Raw genomic sequence first — 22873 nt, 5'->3', positions numbered from 1 at the left:
ACGAAATTATTGTTCTTTTTTTTTTGGTATATTAATTGAAAATTGCGTGTTTGACTCCTCTAATTTTATATTAATAGAGAAGAAATGTGAACTTTTTATTTTGTTTTATTTATTATTTTAAACATCAGTAAAGAAGGTAAGGAGAGTTTGAACTCGGTATGCGGTTTGTTGGAGAATATATCCAATATGGCAATGTTATAAAGTGCAGTCTAGTCGTATTCATCTTTATTTGTAAGTAAATGTTGTTATGTTTGATTCTTATAAACCTCGAATTATATACCAATTTATTCTTTTCATCCCTCAGTTTAAATATATGATTGTATATATCACTTAGTATCTTTTTCACTTTTAAATGATAAATTTTAAGTTGGGAAAATTAGGTTCATATCATTGTTTCTGTTACTCCATTGATTAAAATCCTATTCATTTTCAATTTTTGATCAAGGTCCTTAGGTATTAATAACATCATTAATTATTTGAATAATTAAATATCTTTATTTTTAAATATATTCATTTAGTGTTAAAAATGTTACAATTAGTATATTTATATTTATGACTAAATTTTTTTATCATATATTTTTATTTTTAGTTTGTACCTATTTTTAATTGCAAATATTTTTTAATTTGTACCAATTTTCTTTTCATTTTTAATTTGTACCCATATATTAGTTTCCTTTTGTGCCCAATTTTTTAAAGTTTTATTTGTATTTGTACCCATGTGTATACCGTCACGTGATATTGTATATTTAATCAATGATAGAAAAATTACATATGGTATATTTATATTTTATGCCTAAACTTTGTATCATATATTTATATTTTTAGTTTGTACCCACTTTTAATTTGCAACATTTTTTTTTAAATTTGTAGTATTTTCTTTTTAGTTTTATTTTGTACCCATGTGTCACAGCCCGTCCCGGAATTTTTAATTCCAAGGACGTGAAATTACGAAAATGCCCCTAATACGTGACTAAGGTATAATTTTTACGTTCGTTATATCTAAGCTCCTAAAATTTGGTAAGTAGAGTGGAGACTTAGATTTAAATTTATGTTAGAATTTTGTAGTTGGGGATTGGGTAGGATCCCACACCCCTTAATTCTTTCCCTCTTTCCCGTACCCTGTCTCTCTCTCTTCCCTCACGACTCTCTCTCACTCTCAGTTCTCTCTCTCTTCCTCTCCGACGCTCAACCTCACCCAAAACCACCTAAAACATAAACAAACGTCCAAGGTAAGACCACATTTGGACTCCTGGAACTTCCACGATCACGTAGACATCAATTTCAGGTAAGTTCTACTTCGGAAAACGTAGTTTTAAAACTTCCCGTGAAGAGCACTGTTCATGATCTTTGAATATGTTGTGTTTTAGGGAAATCTAAGCTCACAGGGAGCTCTAGGAGGTTCCCACGAAGCTCGGAGTGCTTCGTTGGAAGTTTTTGGACGAAAGAACACGGAGATCGATGAGTTCAAAGTTTGGCCGGAGCTTTCGAGGCATTTTCCGGCGAATCCCCGGCGATTTAGGAGTCGAGGTAGGTATCAATCTCTTTGTCTCGTCAAGTACTACAACTTTCCTTTTTGTTTCACTCAATTTCGTTGAGTATTGAAGAAGTTATACTCATTTGAAAAATACCCAGTTTCCGGCGACCTCCGAGGCTTTCGAGGCAGTTTCCGGCCAAACCACGGCGAACTAGGTGTTGTGCAAGGTACCATTCTCTTTGTCTCTTCAAGGGCTACAACTTTCGTTTTTGAATCACTTGATTTCGTTGAGAAATGACAAAGTTATGGCAATTTGAAAAACTGCCCGGAAAAACGGCCGCCGGAAAAACCAGTCCGGCGACCCAAGGAAGAAGAAGGTGCTACAGTAAAAAATAAAAATAAAAATAAAATTATTTTAAAAATATGTCGACGTCCGTGACGTCGAGTAGATCACCGTGGTATATTCATATACCCAATTTGAGCACCGTATGAGAAAGTTATTAAGGATTGTTGGTTAGGTGTTCGAATAACGTTTTATAGTTTTGGTGAAAATGTGAATTGATGATCCGACCGTTGGATCGTCACCAAACTTTGATACGTTGCAATACGTAATATTTAAGGACTATTGGAACTTATGGATTAGGAATCCGAGTTACGGATCTTCCGGAATTGGAATTGTAAGTCCATAATATAAAATGTTAACCGTCACTTAGTTTTGGAAATTGACGGAGATCCGACCGTTGGATGGTAATGAAATTTTAGGATGTTGTCCTAGAGGTATAATGTGGACCTCTGGAAGTTATGGATTTAAAATCTGAGTGGTGGATCTTCCGAATCGAACTACGTAGTGACGTATTTTATATAAGTTATATATTTTATCGATATGAATTCTGAGCCTGGATTTGATTACTATTCTAGGCGGCGATCGTCGTGACGCCTTGATGTGTGGTGCTAGGGAGTTGTTGGACGAACTCTAGGTGAGTGGGCAGTTTTGTTTTCCGTATATCTATGTACTTGACGTTTTCCCAGAAATTGAATTTAACGGAAGTATGCTTTCAAATGCCATGCATAGATTCATATGAAAAATGTGATTTGAAATGCCATGCATAGAAATGATATGAAAAGTATATAGAAATGTGAATCGAATTGCCATGCATGAAATGATATGAAAAGTATGAATTGAGATATGATGCATATATATGAAATGGTGCTGTGGACACACAGGTGAGTATCAGGTGAGTATTATTACTGTTATGATGATGTTGAGATATGTTGAGCTCATAAACTGCACCTTGGTATTAGTGCTTATTATTATTCACCGCATCGTATGCTCACCTTGGATCCAAGTAGATGCTAGTCGTACAGACCACCGGGGGTGGTTCCGACATGCCAGTCGTACAGACCATTAGAGGGGTTCCGACTGGTAGGTGACCTTAGATTATGTGCACAGATGATTGATGAGAAAAGCACTAGAGCATATTATTACACCATTAAGTCGTACAGATTACATTAGGTAATTCCGACTTATGTGCAGTGTAGTGCCGTACAGGTCATACTAGGTGACTCCGGCATGGCCGTACAGGTCACAGTTGGTGACTCCGGTTAGATGATATTTTGAGCTCTAGATTCAACCGTACAGGACCATTGTAGGGTCCCCGGTTGATTATTTTCTTTCACCTGATTTATGTTGATGCATTCATATTATACTGTTGAATTTAGACATGGCATGGCATATTTGTACTGAAAAATGTTGAGTTAATGAATTGAAGTATTGAGAATATATATGTATATTTATATTTTACATTTCTGGGAAAGTATACAGGTTTTACGGAGAGGGGTTACAACGTTTTGAGAAATGTTTGGATTTGAAAAAGAATTGTTTTACTGACCCACTCAATTTTGGTTTTGCGCCCCTCCAGGTTCATGAATCACAAAGGTGTGGTGACTACGAGGAATTCGACGGTGTTCTGACAGATTGGACAAAATTAGGACTCACTTTCGGGTGTATCAACTTAGGAATTGTATCTTAAAGCTTCCGTACTGTGCAAATGGTTACGTCACTCTCACGTGACGGCCAGCATGCCCTCCTTCGGGACGGGGTGTGTCAGTTGGTATCAGAGCATGGTTGCAATCCTGGACATCTTGAGAATTTCCGAGTGAATTCTGTCAGAACTACACCGCCTCGTAGCAAACCACGTAGTTAGAGGAATTTAGTCTCCCTGATTTAGCGGTTTGGGGGAAACTATTTTTATGGTGATTCAGTCTATTATAAAAATTGACATTTTAAGACGGGTTATGAGTTGAATTTGAATCACCTTATGAAATGATGAACCTGAGGGAGCGAAGTAACGGTTTAACCATTTGGAAAAGATGTTTCAGATTATGCAAGTCAATGGAAATTTCCTTTTGACAAGGGGTTGAGACGACTACCTAGTTTTGGGTATGAATTTGTATCCTGGTGGAAACATGAGTATGATTTGTTGTCACCGGAGGAACAGCCGATTTAAAATTGTTTAAGGACTTGTTTAAGGAAAAGTTTATTCCTCCGGCATTGATCGATGGTAGTAAACAAGAGTTTACAAATATGAGACAAGGAAGGTGATGATCGAGGGATATTATAGAAAGTTTTCAGACTTGCCTCGTTCCATCCAGATATTGTTGTTAATTTGGTGGAGGTGTTATGTTGTTTTAAGCTGGGTGGCAAAAAGGGAAGTGGTATTTTGGGTGACCACTATCCATTGTAGTTCTTATCAGGAGTATGCTAGATGTTGTTGAGTCTTGAGGACTCTGAGAACATGAGCAACGAGAATAAAGAAGAATAAGAAATGAATGGGAATCAAAAGAAGACGATAGAGTTAATGATTCGTCATATCAAGGATATAGAAAGATTCAGAGCTTCGAAAGAAATGAAGCTAGAGTTAATTCTTCCAGCTGAGTTTTTAATGTCGCTGGTCAGAATAAAAGTGATGGATATACTGATAATCCCAGATATTTGAGACAAGGTGTCTCGAGTAAAGGAAATGTACCTTGTGCAGCAGGTACAAAATTAACACTTTGGGAAATGTGAAATTAATGAATGTGTTTATGTAAACAGAGGGGACACATAATTGTGAATCGTCCCTATAATCAGTTGTACTCAACAATTTTCCATGATATCATAGTGTCAATTCAGCAGAGTTATGGACTTAGTAGTTTGGTTGGATTGACCATGAGTACCGAGAGATTTGATGAGTTATATGTTCAGCCGTACAGGCCACAAGAGGTGGATCCGGCTGACACATGAGAAATTGGTGAGTTATAGGCTCGGCTGTACGGACCACAAGATGTGGATCCGGCCGACGTATTTACTGGGGAATTGATGTGTAAGTCGTACAGGTCACTATAAGTGACTCCGACTAATGTGCTAGCATAGATGGTTGAGCTGGAGAATCAGCCGTACAGGTCATTCTAGTTGACTCCGGCTGATATATTTCTGAGTATGGACGATGATGCCAAAGAAAGTAATGTTGGAACGTGATAGAGGCGTATATGTGTATTCTAATGAAAAAAAAAAAATGATAGTATTACACCTTTGGGAATTGTTGCTTACTTATCGAGACAACGATGATTTATCAGTATTGCGGGCTGCAGACCGTAATATTAATAACTCATTCGTGGATTCGTTAAGCAAGCAAACCGGTATGTTATTTTATGTTAGTGTTGTACTTATTTAGAATGTTCAGTAATAATAAAGTATGTATTGGGTCAGTTAATTTTATTCCATTAGATTGATTATTTATAGTTGTGACTAGATGGAATATTACGGGAAACCAGTTACTTTCCATCGATCTGGATGACCAGAGATTACTTTTGTAAGTATGCAAAATGGATTGAGTCAGGCCGTTATTTATGCTGTGAGAGCAAAGCAATTGTTTTCGAAAGGCTGTCAAAAATACTTAGCTCATGTGGTGCTAAATGATGTTGTTTGGAGTAGTGTGAATAATGTCAAAAGGGGTTAGACTTTCTTGATGTCTTCCTTGAAAGTATACCTGGATTTCCTTCAGGCAGAGATATGAGGTTCACTATTGATTTGTTGCCAGGTATAAATTTATATTGGAGATTGGTTCAGGATGAATTAAGGGAATAGGAAATTCAGTTGAGAGAATTGGTTGATAAAAGTTTTATTCAACCTAGTACAACACTGTTGAGGAGCACCAGTTTGTTGGTGAGAAAGGAAATGGACTTAGAGATTGTTCATTGATTATAGATAATGGAATCGGGTAACGAATGAGAACCGTTATCCATTGTGGTGTATTGATGCTCATTTGATCAGTTCAAAGGTGCTTGTATATTTTCAAAGATTGACTTGAAGTCTGTTTATTATCAATTGAAGATTATGAGTAACGTTGTTCCTAAGATTGTTTTTTATGGACTCGTTATAGTCTTTATGAAGTTTGGTGATGCTATATGGATACTCATGTTGTTTTATGAGTTATTGGATGAAGTATTCCAATAATGCTTTGATAAATAGATATCATTTTCATTGAAGATATTCTGGCATATTCTGAGCCAGAGCAGAACATGTAAACGTATTAAGTCGGTGGAACAAAGATTGGAAGAATGTCTGTTGTATGCTAAGTAGCAAATGCTAAAGTTAGATGAATCATGTGGCATTCTGAGATTTGTTATATATTCTTAAGGTATTCAAGTGAATCCTTAAAAGATAGCAGAAATTGAGAATTTGGAACAACCACGAGTCGTAATTGAGATTTAGAATTTCTTAGCTTACCAGGCTATCTTGGATGGTTGTGAAAATTTTTTTCAGTCATTGCTTTGTCATTGACGAGACTGTTGAGAAAAGAGGTTATGTATGAATGGGAAGGAAATTGTGAGCAAAGGATTCAACAACTGAAGTATTTCCTTACTCATGCACGTATTTTAGTAATCCCAGAGAATAGTGGTAATCATAAATTTTTAGTGATGTTTCTTGAATGGTATTGGATGCATGTTGATGCAAATGTTAGGGTGATTGCATACGTTTCACGACAAATGGAATCTCATGAGATGAATTACCCTACTGGTGATTTGGAAGTCACGATTACCATCCTTGCTGTGAAGTTATGGAGACATTCTATGTTGATAAGAATGCAAGATTTTACAAATCAAAAGAGTCTCCAATATTTGTTTACTCGGAAGGATTTCAATATGAGGCAACAAAGGTGGATTGAATTACTTAGTGATTATGATTGTACGATCAGGGTGATCGTGAATTGTTGTAGCTGAAGCACTTGATGAGAAGACTCTAGTAAGAATTAATGATTGGTACGTTTGCCAAGATTATCTTCTTGTGGATCGGAAATCAACTGAAGTAAAGTTGAGAACTGGAGATCGAGAAGAAGCTCTACTTGTTAGATTTCAAGTTAGGCATGTTTGGTAAGGTCGTACTCGAAACTTAAACATTTGACGAGGAAATTTAAGAATTAACCAAGGCAAGGAAAGAAGGGGAAAAAGAAAGATTCGATCACGAAGGAGTTTTAGTAGACCCTGAGACTATGGATGAGTCTCCTCAAAGTATTCAGGTGATTAAGTTAACCTGAAGTAACCAGGAATGGCAAAAGAGATCAACAGATGGATATGCCACTAATCGAGTGTGTAAGGTAAATGGTTTGATATTTTGGAATTTCACCATGAACAGAAATAGTAAGATTCAGAAAGAAAGACAAGATAAGTCTTAAACACATCAGACCGTTTTGATCATTAAAAGAATCGATGAAGTTGCATATAAGTTTATGATGCCTTCAAAATTGTCTAAGGTGCATAATGCATTATATTTCGATGCGTTGTCACTAGGTGGCAGACTCGTCACATGGGATTCTGGTGCAACTATTGAGAATTAAATTGGATTCGACTTGATAAGGAACCAAGGACGACTTTGGATTGGAAAAAGAAGGTCCTGAGAATTGGGACAGAGTAAGTGGTAAAAGCTTTGTGAAGGAAATCATTCAGTAGAAAATTATGTTGGAGAAAGAGAATCGGATGAGAGAGATTTACCCGAGGAAATTGTATGAGTATAGATGATTTAGTTGGTTGCTGGAATTTCGGGGACGAAATTCTATAAGGAGGGGAGATTGTCACAGCCCGTCCCGGAATTTTTAATTCCAAGGACGTGAAATTACGAAAATGCCCCTAATACGTGACTAAGGTATAATTTTTACGTTCGTTATATCTAAGCTCCTAAAATTTGGTAAGTAGAGTGGAGACTTAGATTTAAATTTATGTTAGAATTTTGTAGTTGGGGATTGGGTAGGATCCCACACCCCTTAATTCTTTCCCTCTTTCCCGTACCCTGTCTCTCTCTCTTCCCTCACGACTCTCTCTCACTCTCAGTTCTCTCTCTCTTCCTCTCCGACGCTCAACCTCACCCAAAACCACCTAAAACATAAACAAACGTCCAAGGTAAGACCACATTTGGACTCCTGGAACTTCCACGATCACGTAGACATCAATTTCAGGTAAGTTCTACTTCGGAAAACGTAGTTTTAAAACTTCCCGTGAAGAGCACTGTTCATGATCTTTGAATATGTTGTGTTTTAGGGAAATCTAAGCTCACAGGGAGCTCTAGGAGGTTCCCACGAAGCTCGGAGTGCTTCGTTGGAAGTTTTTGGACGAAAGAACACGGAGATCGATGAGTTCAAAGTTTGGCCGGAGCTTTCGAGGCATTTTCCGGCGAATCCCCGGCGATTTAGGAGTCGAGGTAGGTATCAATCTCTTTGTCTCGTCAAGTACTACAACTTTCCTTTTTGTTTCACTCAATTTCGTTGAGTATTGAAGAAGTTATACTCATTTGAAAAATACCCAGTTTCCGGCGACCTCCGAGGCTTTCGAGGCAGTTTCCGGCCAAACCACGGCGAACTAGGTGTTGTGCAAGGTACCATTCTCTTTGTCTCTTCAAGGGCTACAACTTTCGTTTTTGAATCACTTGATTTCGTTGAGAAATGACAAAGTTATGGCAATTTGAAAAACTGCCCGGAAAAACGGCCGCCGGAAAAACCAGTCCGGCGACCCAAGGAAGAAGAAGGTGCTACAGTAAAAAATAAAAATAAAAATAAAATTATTTTAAAAATATGTCGACGTCCGTGACGTCGAGTAGATCACCGTGGTATATTCATATACCCAATTTGAGCACCGTATGAGAAAGTTATTAAGGATTGTTGGTTAGGTGTTCGAATAACGTTTTATAGTTTTGGTGAAAATGTGAATTGATGATCCGACCGTTGGATCGTCACCAAACTTTGATACGTTGCAATACGTAATATTTAAGGACTATTGGAACTTATGGATTAGGAATCCGAGTTACGGATCTTCCGGAATTGGAATTGTAAGTCCATAATATAAAATGTTAACCGTCACTTAGTTTTGGAAATTGACGGAGATCCGACCGTTGGATGGTAATGAAATTTTAGGATGTTGTCCTAGAGGTATAATGTGGACCTCTGGAAGTTATGGATTTAAAATCTGAGTGGTGGATCTTCCGAATCGAACTACGTAGTGACGTATTTTATATAAGTTATATATTTTATCGATATGAATTCTGAGCCTGGATTTGATTACTATTCTAGGCGGCGATCGTCGTGACGCCTTGATGTGTGGTGCTAGGGAGTTGTTGGACGAACTCTAGGTGAGTGGGCAGTTTTGTTTTCCGTATATCTATGTACTTGACGTTTTCCCAGAAATTGAATTTAACGGAAGTATGCTTTCAAATGCCATGCATAGATTCATATGAAAAATGTGATTTGAAATGCCATGCATAGAAATGATATGAAAAGTATATAGAAATGTGAATCGAATTGCCATGCATGAAATGATATGAAAAGTATGAATTGAGATATGATGCATATATATGAAATGGTGCTGTGGACACACAGGTGAGTATCAGGTGAGTATTATTACTGTTATGATGATGTTGAGATATGTTGAGCTCATAAACTGCACCTTGGTATTAGTGCTTATTATTATTCACCGCATCGTATGCTCACCTTGGATCCAAGTAGATGCTAGTCGTACAGACCACCGGGGGTGGTTCCGACATGCCAGTCGTACAGACCATTAGAGGGGTTCCGACTGGTAGGTGACCTTAGATTATGTGCACAGATGATTGATGAGAAAAGCACTAGAGCATATTATTACACCATTAAGTCGTACAGATTACATTAGGTAATTCCGACTTATGTGCAGTGTAGTGCCGTACAGGTCATACTAGGTGACTCCGGCATGGCCGTACAGGTCACAGTTGGTGACTCCGGTTAGATGATATTTTGAGCTCTAGATTCAACCGTACAGGACCATTGTAGGGTCCCCGGTTGATTATTTTCTTTCACCTGATTTATGTTGATGCATTCATATTATACTGTTGAATTTAGACATGGCATGGCATATTTGTACTGAAAAATGTTGAGTTAATGAATTGAAGTATTGAGAATATATATGTATATTTATATTTTACATTTCTGGGAAAGTATACAGGTTTTACGGAGAGGGGTTACAACGTTTTGAGAAATGTTTGGATTTGAAAAAGAATTGTTTTACTAACCCACTCAATTTTGGTTTTGCGCCCCTCCAGGTTCATGAATCACAAAGGTGTGGTGACTACGAGGAATTCGACGGTGTTCTGACAGATTGGACAAAATTAGGACTCACTTTCGGGTGTATCAACTTAGGAATTGTATCTTAAAGCTTCCGTACTGTGCAAATGGTTACGTCACTCTCACGTGACGGCCAGCATGCCCTCCTTCGGGACGGGGTGTGTCACATGTATTAATTTCTTTTAGCACCTATATTTTTTTAAAATTCATTTGTACTCATAATTTTTTAGTCTTTTATCTGTACCCTAATTTATTTATAATTTACCAATTCTTCTTTATTAATGTACCACTTTGTTATATGTGAAATGTACCTATGTTTTTTGTAAAATGTACCAATTTTTTTTAACATTATGGATACATTCTTTTGCCATTTATTATTTCTTATGTTTACATAGTTTTTATCCATTTATTAAATCAAAATGTTTGAATTTTTTTATTGTAACCGTTTCTAATAGTATTATAATGAGGGATTTAAAATTTATAGGATTATAAATCTCATAAAATATCAAACAATTAATGTCAAAACTATAAAAATATAAATATTAATAGTAATATAATAAGGTGTACAAAGTCAAGGAGCTTTGATCAAACTTTGAATATTATTAAGGTTTTAATCAAAGAATGTTAAGGATTATGGACCGCATCCAAAGTATCCCTTTTAAGTTTGATTTTCATCAAAAGTGAATTTGAACCAAATTAGTATGACTACCCAACGAAGAGGTTAGCCCCACCCATTAATGTAGATAATATTAATTATTATTCAAATAATATATATATATATATATATATATATATATATATAGTTGTGGGGAAAAAAATGTGACATATTTTTCTAAGGCCCGTTTAGTTGAGCCCCGCCTATTTTATTTTGTAAGGTATGGAAGGCAAATTAATTTAGAGATAAGCCAGTTTTGTCTGGGATCACAATCAAACTTATTTTATGCGCACGAATTTGCAGATTATATAGAAGATATACTAATGATCTATAGATGTTTTTTTATAAACAAACGATATTATCTACTCTAAAAGGATTTTATGCGCACGAATTTGCAGATTATATAGAAGATATACTAATAATCTGTAGATTTTTTTTATAACAAACGATATTATCTACCTTAAAGGGAAGGGGGTGGATTAAGCTTCACAATGGACTAACAATAATGTAGTTCAAATTCGCCTTTGGCGAGAATCGAACCTAAGAACTCTTACTTACAAGTGAAGTGGAATACCTGAACCTTAGTACTAAGTGAAGAGAAATAATCTGTAGATTAGTTTACAGAAAAATATTTTATTTTTATTTCAATTTTTAGAAGGATCCTCTACCTGCCTCAATGGTCCAGGGACAATAAGTCTCCGCTAATAATCCCTAGACATTGCTTTTGGTTCGAAAAGTAAACATTCATTAAGCAGAAACAAAGGTTACAACGGGGCCAACGTAGAGGAAGGCAACACATGGGGAAAATGAAAATACATAAAGGCGCAACCTAGTAAGCAAAAGACAAAAAAAAAAAAGAAAACCCTATTTCCTATTAACCAAACGCAAAACATATATGTCGTCGCAGCCACAAACGCCCTGCCAACAGTCATATTGGAGAAATAACCGAGTGGTCAACTCGATCAAGACATCGTAATAAAATATTTATAAACCTACCGTCAAAAGTACACCACAACCAAAATGCGTTACAAAAAAAGCCGAACCAAGAGATAGATAGACACTGGATCTAAAACACCTTTGCCAAGCCTTGCAAATATATACAAACACAGTAACATATAAAAATGGGGTGAGGTTAAGGCGGTATGTGAAATACCCTTACTTTGGTTGAAGTGGCAGACTTTGTGGTCTCGAAGAAAAGTCGGACATGCCGGTTGGGGGAGGGGCAGTGGAGGATGGAAATGAATTTGGCATCCATCTTTGGTTTGCGGTTTGTGGGTCCGAGCAGAGGTTGGGGTGGGGACGGCGTATGAGGGTGAGAGGTAGAGAGAAAGGATGGAAGTTTGGGTTTGAAAAGGGACTGCAAGAAGATAGAAAAGGTGGAAAACTAAGAAAATTCAGATAGGAAAAATCGACGAACGACGATAAACGCAGAGAAGCGGCGAAGAACGCTGGAAACACTTCCCTAGACTTTGCTTGAAGAGTTAAGAGGGGGCCACCCACACAGTGAAACCGTACAACCTTACCTAATCTATTGTCAAACAAAATTGATGACACAAATTCGTGATGAATGTTTCAAAGCGGATTGAAAAAGGAAGAGCTAAAATGTGTTCATAATGTTTGGTAACGTCCAATGTCGAAATGCTTTTGCAGTGCGATCAAATAAGAAGAACAAACTTGCGTGTCAAGGATGTAACTCTTTGTTTTCTTTCTCACTCTTCGCTCTTGTTTGCATGTGGGCCATTTAGCCTAAATGATTTAGGCACTGTCATGCAACTTGCATCTCTTCTAGAAGCACAGTACTTTTCAAATTTCTATATAAAAAACTTGGATTGTTTACGGTCTAAGCTACCCCACAGAATCATAAACTTGCAACGACCTCCGTTGTAAAATATCACACATATATACACGTATATATTATATATATGTATGTATAACACTGTGCAGAACATGACTGGTTCTTCTTTATTTTTTGCTTTGGTAGCATATCATGAGTCATGACTAGTTCTTTGACAGAACCCCACCTTAAAATTTCATCATTTTTCTTTAATCAAAGCCATCCATCCAACTCTCAACTCTCAGTCTTCTTGCTCGGTCATCGCTTTCACACAAAATACTAGAAGTTGTTCACTTTCCTCCTCCTCCTCCAAATACAAATACAAAACAATCTACCTTTTTTTATTATTATTTGGGTTTCGCTTGCTCTCTCTCTCTCTCTCTCTCTCTCTCTCTCTCTCTCTCTCTCTCTCTCTCTCTCCACCAATATTGCTGTGTTTTGTTCTCTCTCTCTCTCTCCTCTCTCTTATTTTTCTTTCGTGTGTACGTACGTGGGGGTTCCTAGTTGGTGAGCCAGACCCCCAGCTGCCTTGTATTGACTTGCCTTGGATCATGCGGAGCTCGCTGTTTCTCTGGATACTCCTAAATTTTTCTGCATGATTTCTGATCTCTCTTTAACAACACCAGAAAGCTACAACGATCTGTATGTATAGGTTCCCAGATTTTTCCTGCAGTGATATATACGAGGCAAGTTTTTTTTTTCTTTTTTTCCAAGTGAATTGTATTTTATGATATTTTTTTTGTTTTTTTTATTTTCTTGTGCATGCCAATGACTTTAACTGTTGATGATAATTCAGGTGAAAGGAAATTGGATTTTGGGTTTTGGAAATTAAGATGTTATTTTTCAACAATTTTATTCCTTGGAATTTTATTTTAATTAGTTTGACTTTTCTTTTCTTCTGCCTCAATGAAAGGAATTTCTGCAAATTTGACCAGAGTTAGAACAAGAATATGCTTCAAGACCAAGGTTTTAGGGTGCTTAGGCCTTTCCTCTTCATCCCACTGCATCCCGTATTCGAACCCTCCCCCTTTCCCTGAGTCTAGTTTAGAACAGAATTAACGCTTGTGATAAAAATAAATGGATATATGTTTGAGGAAGTTTTTGGTATATCAGATGAAAATTTAGGTTCTGTTTGATATCAATTTTATAATTGGACTGTTTTGACTAGATAGTCTAACTACTTCTTTGTTCTCTTTGAGAGATGGATTTTTTTGGGTTATGTCGAAAAAGGAGATTTCTGTGAGCAATCTTAATTGAAAAGTTGTGCATAATCTCTCTGTGGTAGGTCTAACTTAGCTTTAAGATATGACTGTTTGCTAATTGAGAATGTGAAGAGGGAGTTTTTGGGTTTAACCCATTTGAATTGTTGTTAACATTCAAGATTTTTGTTTTCATATCCGAAAACGTACAAGACATGACAAGAATTCTGTTTGCCTAGTGCAGTAAGGTCATCGCTTTCAGCCGGCAATGAAGTGTTTTTATAATTTCTACAACAGAGATAAGGATGATGAACCAAAGTCTCCTAAGTCTATCTCTACTCGTTCAGCTTCCTCGTTCTTTTCGCTCGATCGCGACCCAAGAAAATCTAGTTCCGAGTTCAATTCTCAGAATGCCACTGCAGAGCTTAGTACAACATCGTCTGCGAAGTCATTTGCAGCATTGTCTCAGAGACAGAGTAATAATCTCAGAGAATTCACATGCTCGGAGTTAAAAGCAGCAACAAAGAACTTTAGTCTCTCCCTCATGCTTGGAGAGGGTGGTTTCGGCGGGGTGTATAGGGGTCATATCCAGAGCACAGAAGATCAACATCAAAGAATAGATGTTGCTGTTAAACAACTGAGTAAAAGGGGACTTCAGGCAAGTCTTCTTCCTCTGTGCTGATATATATATATATATATATACCGAGCATAAGATATACACTAATCTGATGGCGAGAGTATAAGATTCTCACGAGTTCTTGGAACCAAATAGTAGTACCATAGCGGTAGAACTAAGGTGGATTATTAATGTCCAGAATGCGACGCATTTTTTAACTTTTAACAACTACTGCACAATTTCACACAAGAATGAGTAACTTCTGATAAAAACCTAGCGTACTTACTCAAATAAAAAACTATGAAATGATAAATACTTGTAAATTATCGGTGCTCAAATGATAATATCGTGCAAGGTTATGTTGCTCAAAGCTCGGAAAAATGTTATTTAGTGTGTGTTCTGATAAAATCCTCGCCCGTTTCTTCAAGGTGTTTGATATTTTTAATTTCCATCCTTTCGTATAACAGGGCCATAAAGAGTGGGTGACTGAGGTTAATGTTTTAGGGGTTGTTGTACATCCAAATCTTGTCAAGCTGTTAGGCTACTGTGCTGAGGATGACGAAAGAGGGATTCAACGGCTCCTGGTATACGAATATATGCCCAACAGAAGTGTGCAAGACCACTTATCAAGCCGATTTCAGATAGCTCTTCCATGGGGCACAAGAATGAAAATAGCCCAGGATACTGCCCGCGGCTTAGCATACCTCCATGAGGGGATGGAATTTCAGGTAATTTCTAGTTGTCCCGGGCCCTTTATGCGTTGAACCACCTACGCAGCTCATTATAATGAATTCTGAGTATTCAGAATTATAGTGTTCATTCTACTTCCACTGATTATTTAACGTTGTTTCCAATTTTCATCTCTGGCACAGATTATCTTTAGGGATTTCAAGTCTTCAAACATACTGTTAGATGAGCAATGGAATGCAAAGCTGTCGGACTTCGGTATGGCCAGACTTGGGCCTTCAGATGGATTGAGCCATGTCTCTACCGCGGTATGCTCACATATATGCACAAGATTATGCTTACATAACCTCAGAATTAACTTTCTATTATGGTGAATGTCATGTAAGCGAAACGGATGGCTGACTTGCCAAAATCAGTTGTCGCCAACTATGATCTTATACAGTGAATTACTTCCTGTAGTTTCTTTCTAACTTGCCAAATTAACTTTCGAATTGATCATATTTTTTATAGGTTGTTGGAACAGTAGGATATGCAGCTCCTGAATACATTCAAACTGGGCATCTCACGTCGAAAAGTGATGTGTGGAGTTATGGAGTTTTCCTTTTAGAACTCATTACAGGCAGACGACCTGTGGACAGAAACCGACCCAAGAACGAGCAAAAACTCATGGAATGGGTGAGGCCACACCTCTCTTCCGATCCAAAAAAGTTCCGGGTGATTTTGGATCCAAGGCTTGAAGGAAAGTATTCCATCAAGGCAGCCCAAAAACTAGCAACTGTAGCCAGCCGGTGCTTGGTGCGAGCGCCTAAATCACGCCCCAAAATGAGTGAAGTCTTGGAGATGGTGAACCGAATTATGGAGACGACAGATATGGGAAGCCCGGAACTCCCTTTACACAATGTGGACTCGAAAGAAGATTATTTCGGAGAATCCAAAAGAGAGAGTTTGATGAGGAGGCTTGTGGATCCATTCATCGGAGAGAACTGTTGCTTAAATTGGCGAATAGGGAGACCAAAGATTGTAAATCCTTGTTGAAAGAAGTTGAGGAGCATACTGGGAATGGGCACAATTGCTAGTTTTGATCATGTAATGGCCTCATCATGCGACAATGATGCTTCTTTTTTGTTTTGCTCATGCGATGGAAAATCTGCTCTATGTATACTTACTGAGGAATGGAAGCGTAAAGTTGTACATAGATGGCGGTTTGAACTATTAGGATTGACCTCCTGGAGGCGCTTGGCGCCATCGGAAGAATAACGCTTCAATGAAAATGAAACTAAGCGCCTCCAGGAGAACAACGCTTCGATGAAAATGTCTCAGTCGATGACATATATATGGTGAGCTTCCAACAAGTATAGTATGCTTATAGAATGATGCAATTTGTTCGTGCATGCATATATTTTCTTTTGAGTGAGTTGTAAGTTGGTAAACTCTAAGGTACCCTTCTCCCCGCTTAGAGCAATTGAAAGGGGTCGGGCCACGGAAGTAACCCCCACACTCGTTCCCTATGAACGCGAGTCAAGATAATCCAACCAAATGTTATCAGGTTTACAATCCTCAAATAAAGCATCTCAACGAAAACATAGAGGTTCCTCAAATTAAATTGAAAGACATTTTGTACTTAGTCATGTAAAGTTCTATGAATGGCAATGTGTGACAATTGGTTTACTTGAGGAACAAATCACTTGATTATTCAGTGATGTGCAATTCGAGTAAATTAAGAGTCCTAGTTAGGTAAGAATTGTGGAGTCTTAAATCATTGCAGCTAATCTAGGAGAATCATCTAGAGGTTCAAATACAAAGATATTGGATCATGATAGGACTCAATCAAGGTGATCGGGTTGACCTTCTTAGCTGTTAACATGTCGGCTAATAAGGAACCCTAATGGTAGATAAATACTAGGTTAAGTCCCTGCTTCCATATGTTGAATTCCTCAGAATACTAAAAACATATTCATATAGTAGTGGGATATTTTGGAGTATTGGAAGGAGAAGACAACCTAGAGTTCATCAATGACTTCATCTTCATAACCATATCTTCGAATTCTACAGATAAGTTTATTTCCCTTTCATGTCGATTTCGTTATTGTATTCGTGATCCGAATGTCTTGTTGTTGCTCTTATGATTTCAGAATATATCTTACAAGTCAGACTCATGAGAAATTTTATGAGTCCACCTGATTTATTTCTCTTATTATAAGCACCAAATCTCTATCTCTCTTCTTGTTGCTAGCAAATGGGAATACACTACTTCTTGGGTAAATCTTCCCATGGTTTCCATGCCGTTTAATACCCTAAATTTAGGGTATTAAATAAAAAAATCTGAACTTTAAAGGGAAAATTTAGGGTAGTTTCACCTGTAACGTTAGCAGATATGCAACTTCACCAGGTCGAGGGGTTCCTGTTCCATTCATACTACTGTTGGCTTATGTGGTATGTCTAGCGGATGGAAAATCCTACCCAGGATCGGAATTGAATATTTTCTCAATTTTTGAGAAGTGTCTTAATGGGTATCTGATCGCCTTCTAGCATGTATAATTAATGGCTATAATGGCCTCTTACAAACAAATGAAGAGAAAACCTATAGTTTTTTTTTAGGCTGGATTTTGAGATAAGACTAGGATACTATTGGAAGAAAGCATGGCAACTAGGGTTAGGTTAGGTTGCATGTTCACCGTACAAAGGATTTTAGGGTGATAGATAGTGTTGTTAATTCCCTTAATTCAAGGAATGTGTCTCTTGTTGTCAATTTCCTTAATTTAAGGGATGTGTCTTATTTGTCTTGTTGTCAATTCCCTTAATTCAAGGAATGTGTCTTATTTTTTCTTTTTTTGTTAGCTTTAGACGTAACTCAAGGAGGGATAGGTAGTCTTGTTTTCTTCCCTCTAGCACATATGTATTTGCTATCTCTTGTACCTGATTGTCTTATGATGAATATACCATTCACAAAATTCAATATGGTATCAGAGCAGTGACCCTAATCGGCCTGTCTCTGTGGTGTTCTCTTGAGAGATTTGTGAGCTTCTTCTTGTCCTTCAGTCATGGCTGAAGAAAGCTCAGTAAATTTGGAAGGAGACGGCTTTCATGCTACTCCACCATCACCACACTCAGATATTGATATCAACCCAAATCAACGTCTTAGTTCTGTCTTGCTAAATGAGTTTAACTATCTTCCATGGGAGAGAGCAGTTTCTCTTGCTTTGGGAGGACGATCAAAGCTTGGCTATGTTAATGGTGTTATTCCAATGCCTGAGACTACCTCACCGGAGTATGATGCTTGGCTATGCAAAGACCAGTTGGTCATGTCATGGCTACTCAATTCCATGGATCGTAAGATTGCAGAAATTTTTAGCTATGCTGAATCCTCCATGACTCTTTGGAAAAATCTCAAGGAAATGTATGGAAATCAGAACAATGCGGCTCGTGTGTTTCAGTTAAAGAAGGACATTGCTAGTTTGCAACAGGAAGGGAAGCCATTTGTGCAACATCTTGGAAAGTTGACCACTATGTGGAACGAGCTAAATGTGTATCGACCATACACCATCGACGCTGCTGTGCTAACTAAGAGAGCCGAGGAAGACAAAATATTCTAACTCCTAGCAAGCCTGAGCCCTGAATTCGAAGATCTTCGAAGCCATATCCTTATGAATCCCGACCTGCCTTCTTTTTCAAGTATGTGTGCCATAATTCAAAGAGAAGAGGTTCGAAGGAAAGTTATGACCTTGGACATAAAAGCAAATATACCATAAGCTAGGGCTTACTTCTCTAACCAAAAACTTGGTGAGGAGAGAGGCTACAAAGGAAAGAAAACTGGCTTAAAATGTAGCCATTGTGATGCTGGTGGGCACTCAAGAGACTGATGATGGATTCTTCATCCATAGTTAAAACCAAAGTTTCTTAGGGATAACAAAAGTGTCTCGAAAGGCTCGTACGACCCTTCTTACAAGGCAAATCATGTTGCCACAACTTCTTCTGAGGGAGCACTGAAGTTCACCACTAATCCAGCTGCACTAATCAACAAGTTTGCTATGTTTCTTCATAAGAAACAAGGTCTTAGAGATAGTGAAGGACCACTAAATCAGTGTGACAACAATCAAACTGCACTACTAGGACTGTTTGCTGGCTTCCTGGCTGGAAATGAAGGCGTGGTACAAAAGGACATCCCAGGTATCTTACACTCATTCTCAACTGCTTTCAACATTGGTAATGTGCATGATTATTGGATTATAGATTCTGGAGCCATTGATCATATGACTAACAAGTCTACAAACTTGCATAAATTTGAAAAATTTTCTATTCCATCTTAAGTGTTAGTTGCCAATGGAAAAAATGCTATGGTTGTGGGAAAAGGCAAAAATACATTTGATCTCAAGTGATGTCGAGTCTGAGGCTCTTTATGTTCCCTCATTCCCTTTTCAACTTTTATCTGTTGGCAAGATCACAAACTCATTAAATTGTCTTGCCATTTTCTCTCCCAAAAATGTGATCTTTCAGGATGTAGTCACCAAGAAGACGATTGGTGAAGGATTTTTCTTAAATGGTCTCGACTATCTTTCCAAGCATATTCAAGTTCCCAAGGTTTTTCAAGTCACTTCAAGCTTAGCTCAAGAACAACAACTTTGGCAGCAACGTCTAGCACATCCTTCTGAAAAAGTTCTATCCACCTTGTTCCCAAACATGTGCAAAGTTACAAGTCCTTGTGATGTTTGTCATTTTTCTAAGTTTACTAGATTACCATTTACTTCCTCTTTGTCTAGGGCTAGTAAGCCTTTTGAAATCATGCATTCCGATGTTTGGGGACCAATTCTAGAGTCTTTTGATGGATACAAATATTTTGTAACTTTTGTGGATGATTTCACAAGGATTACTTGGTTGTATCTTTTGAAATTTAAAAGTGAAGTGATGGAAGTTTTTCAAGATATTCATAGACTTGTGGCCACCCAATTTGCTTCAAAAATTCATATTTTACGATCAGATAACGGCACAAAATATATGTCTCATAACATGTCACACTACTTGAGCACGCATGGTATATTACACCAAACAAGCTGTGTTGGAACACCTCAACAAAATGGGGTGGCCGAGAGGAAGAATAGAGATCTACTTGAGAAGACTAGAATAGAGATCTACTTGAGAAGACTAGAGCTCTTATGTTTCACATGAATGTGCCTAAGAAGTTTTGGTCTCAAGGAGTTCTTACTGCGGCATATCTCATCAATAGATTGCCTAGTAAAGTGTTGAATTTTAAATCACCTTATGAGGTCTTGAAAAATAGAAAGATTAACTTTTCCCATTTGAGAGTCTTTACGCTTTGTTCACATTCAAGCTCAAAATCATGACAAGCTAGACCCAAGGGCTGCCAAATGTGTCTTTCTAGGTTATTCATCTACCCAAAAAGGTTACAAGTGCTATAATTCAACAACTAGAAAAATGGTTGTTTCAAGGGATGTTAAATTTGAAGAACATGTTCCTTACTTCTCACAATCACTAGATTACTCTAGACAGGGGGAGCATTTGATGGACTTATTTCCTTTTCCATATCCAAACGGAGAAGATGCAACATGCACTCCTAGTGATTATGTGTCGGATGATGTTAATCTTCACTCGGTGGAACATCTTAAAGATGAAACCCCTTCCTCATCGGAGATTCACACTGCACCCTTCAGTGATCATTCCAACCATGATGTTGTTCAAATACCTGTAGTTCAATCTCCTACAGTTCGTCGCAATCCTGCATAAGAGAGGAAACTTCCATCCAAGTTGCATGATTATGTGACCTACACTGCCAGGTATCTCGTGACTGATGTTATTGACTATAGCAAAGTCTCATCTTCTTTTGCTACATTCCTAAGTGCCATTAATGAAGCTCGAGAACCTCAAAGTTTTCAAGAAGCCAATCTTCACAGTGAGTGGAGAAATGCTATGGCAGAGGAGCTTCAAGCCCTCCATGAAAATAACACATGGTCTATAGTGAAACTTCCAAAAGGAAAGAAGGCAGTGGGGAGTCGTTGGGTGTACAAAACTAAGTTTCATTCAGATGGCACAATCGAAAGGAATAAGGCTCGCTTGGTTGCTCGAGGTTTTACACAAACCTATGGCGTCGATTATAAAGAGACATTTGCTCCGGTGGCAAAAATGAACATTGTTAGAGTACTGTTGTCGGTTGCAATTAACAATGCATGAAGTTACCCCTAGGTCATCATCTTTCAAACAATCCAGAAATGGTATGCAAACTCCATAAATCCATTTATGGTCTCAAGCAAAGTCCACATGCATGGTATGCCAAGCTCAATCATATTCTGGAAAGGGTTGGTTTTTGTCGAAGTATTGCGGATTCTTCCCTATTTGTTCGTTCCAGCTCAGTGGGTAAACTAGTTATGCTCATTTATGTTGATGATCTAATTGTGACAGGTGATAATATGTCAGAGATTAATGCTCTTAAACAGTATCTCAACAACAAGTTTGCTATCAAGGATCTTGGCACTCTCAAATACTTTCTGGGCATCGAGATGGCACACTCTCACAAGGGTTTCTTCCTCAACCAACGCAAGTATGTCATGGATCTTCTTCACGAAGCAAAAATGACAGATTGCAAGCCTGCTCGTATCCCCTTGGATAGCAACTTGAAGCTAAAAACTCATGGTGATCCAGTTCCCAATTTAAGTTACTATCAAAGAATGGTTGGCAAACTCATTTATCTGACTATCACACGTCCTGATATATCATATGCCGTCAGCATTGTTAGCCAGTTTATGCACTCTCCAAGCATGGATCATTTGAAGATTGTTCATCGTGTGCTACGTTATCTTAAGGGTTCCATTGGTAGAGGAATTCTTATGCGCAACAATAGTCACACTCAGATCTCAGGCTATACCGATGCTGACTGGGCAGGCAATTCTCTCGATCGCAAGTCTACCACTGGGTTTTGTACGTTTGTGGGAGGCAACCTAGTTACCTGGAAAAGCAAGAAACAAAGTGTTGTTGCACGCTCTAGTGCAGAGGCAGAGTATCGTGCTATGGCGTCGACTGCTTGTGAACTTATTTGGCTCAAAAGCCTTCTGTTGGCTTTAGGTTTTCCTCATCAACAACCCATGTCCCTACACTATGATAATCAGGCCGCGATGCACATTGCATCGAATCGTGTATTCCATGAGCGAACTAAACATATTGAAGTTGATTGTCACTACGTCAGAAATCAAGTTCAGTCCAAGGTGATCGATACTCACTACACGCACAGTCATGATCAACTTGCGGATATTTTCACAAAAGGATTAACCTCTGCTAATTTTCAGCGTCTTTTGTTCAAGCTTGGATCAATTAATCCCTTTGATCCAGCTTGAGGGGGAGTATTGGAAGAAAGAATGGCAACTAGGGTTAGGTTAGGTTGCATGTTCACCGTACAAAGGATTTTAGGGTGATAGATAGTGTTGTCAATTCCCTTAATTCAAGGGATGTGTTTCTTGTTGTCAATTCCCTTAATTCAAGGGATGTGTCTTATTTGTCTTGTTGTCAATTCCCTTAATTCAATGGATGTGTCTTATTTGTTAGCTTTAGATGTAAATCAATGAGGGATAGGTAGTCTTGTTTTCTTCCTTCTAGCACATACATATTTGCTATCTCTTGTACCTGATTGTCTTATGATGAATATACCATTCACAAAATTCAATAGATACACACATGAACCAAGATTCAAAGGCAGTCAAAGTCATATCTTGTAGATCCTAGTTCGCTTTCTAATCGCTTCAGGATCAAGAGGCGGGTTTAAGAATGTTATGTCAAAAGAACAA

General features: G+C 37.9%; 3 protein-coding genes and 1 long non-coding RNA gene across 5 annotated transcripts; all 4 read left to right on the top strand.

The window, feature by feature from the left end:
• Positions 1–937: 937 nt before the first annotated feature.
• Positions 938–10465, top strand: LOC114826578 (uncharacterized). Of its 2 annotated transcripts, XR_011582875.1 has the most exons (10): positions 938–1121; positions 1161–1285; positions 1368–1527; positions 1633–1701; positions 2393–2451; positions 7841–7965; positions 8048–8207; positions 8313–8381; positions 9073–9131; positions 10074–10465. It is a non-coding gene; the product is annotated as an uncharacterized lncRNA (long non-coding RNA). The 2 variants fall into 2 exon arrangements; XR_003775536.2 differs by having other exon boundaries at positions 1118–1285.
• A 2215-nt stretch (positions 10466–12680) lies between these two features.
• LOC103428813 (serine/threonine-protein kinase PCRK1) lies at positions 12681–16481 on the top strand. The gene is made up of 5 exons (XM_008366959.4): positions 12681–13270; positions 14028–14441; positions 14867–15127; positions 15272–15394; positions 15597–16481. The coding sequence occupies exons 2-5, from the start codon at positions 14052–14054 to the stop codon at positions 16119–16121; spliced, it is 1299 nt and encodes a 432-aa protein (XP_008365181.3). The 5' UTR covers positions 12681–13270; positions 14028–14051; the 3' UTR covers positions 16122–16481.
• A 1646-nt stretch (positions 16482–18127) lies between these two features.
• On the top strand, positions 18128–18679 carry LOC139188646 (uncharacterized). The gene has a single exon (XM_070806304.1). The coding sequence runs from the start codon at positions 18128–18130 to the stop codon at positions 18677–18679; it is 552 nt and encodes a 183-aa protein (XP_070662405.1).
• Positions 18680–21307: 2628 nt separating this feature from the next.
• LOC114826177 (uncharacterized mitochondrial protein AtMg00810-like) lies at positions 21308–22426 on the top strand. Its single transcript, XM_029106194.2, has one exon. The coding sequence runs from the start codon at positions 21308–21310 to the stop codon at positions 22424–22426; it is 1119 nt and encodes a 372-aa protein (XP_028962027.2).
• The last annotated feature ends 447 nt before the right edge of the window (positions 22427–22873 follow it).

This window comes from Malus domestica, chromosome 01 (genome assembly GCF_042453785.1).
Source record: "Malus domestica chromosome 01, GDT2T_hap1".
Taxonomy (NCBI): Eukaryota; Viridiplantae; Streptophyta; class Magnoliopsida; order Rosales; family Rosaceae; genus Malus; species Malus domestica.
Note: the sequence above shows the minus strand (reverse complement) of the source record. Positions and strands in the feature narration are given on the sequence as shown.

Coding starts and splice junctions, on each gene's coding strand:
- LOC114826177 (XM_029106194.2), top strand. CDS start 21,308: ATGGTATGCAAACTCCATAAATCCATTTATGGTCTCAAGCAAAGTCCA.
- LOC103428813 (XM_008366959.4), top strand. CDS start 14,052: ATGAAGTGTTTTTATAATTTCTACAACAGAGATAAGGATGATGAACCA. Junction 14,442..14,866: donor TGAGTAAAAGGGGACTTCAG/GCAAGTCTTCTT, acceptor TTCGTATAACAG/GGCCATAAAGAGTGGGTGAC. Junction 15,395..15,596: donor TGAGCCATGTCTCTACCGCG/GTATGCTCACAT, acceptor TATTTTTTATAG/GTTGTTGGAACAGTAGGATA.
- LOC139188646 (XM_070806304.1), top strand. CDS start 18,128: ATGGCTGAAGAAAGCTCAGTAAATTTGGAAGGAGACGGCTTTCATGCT.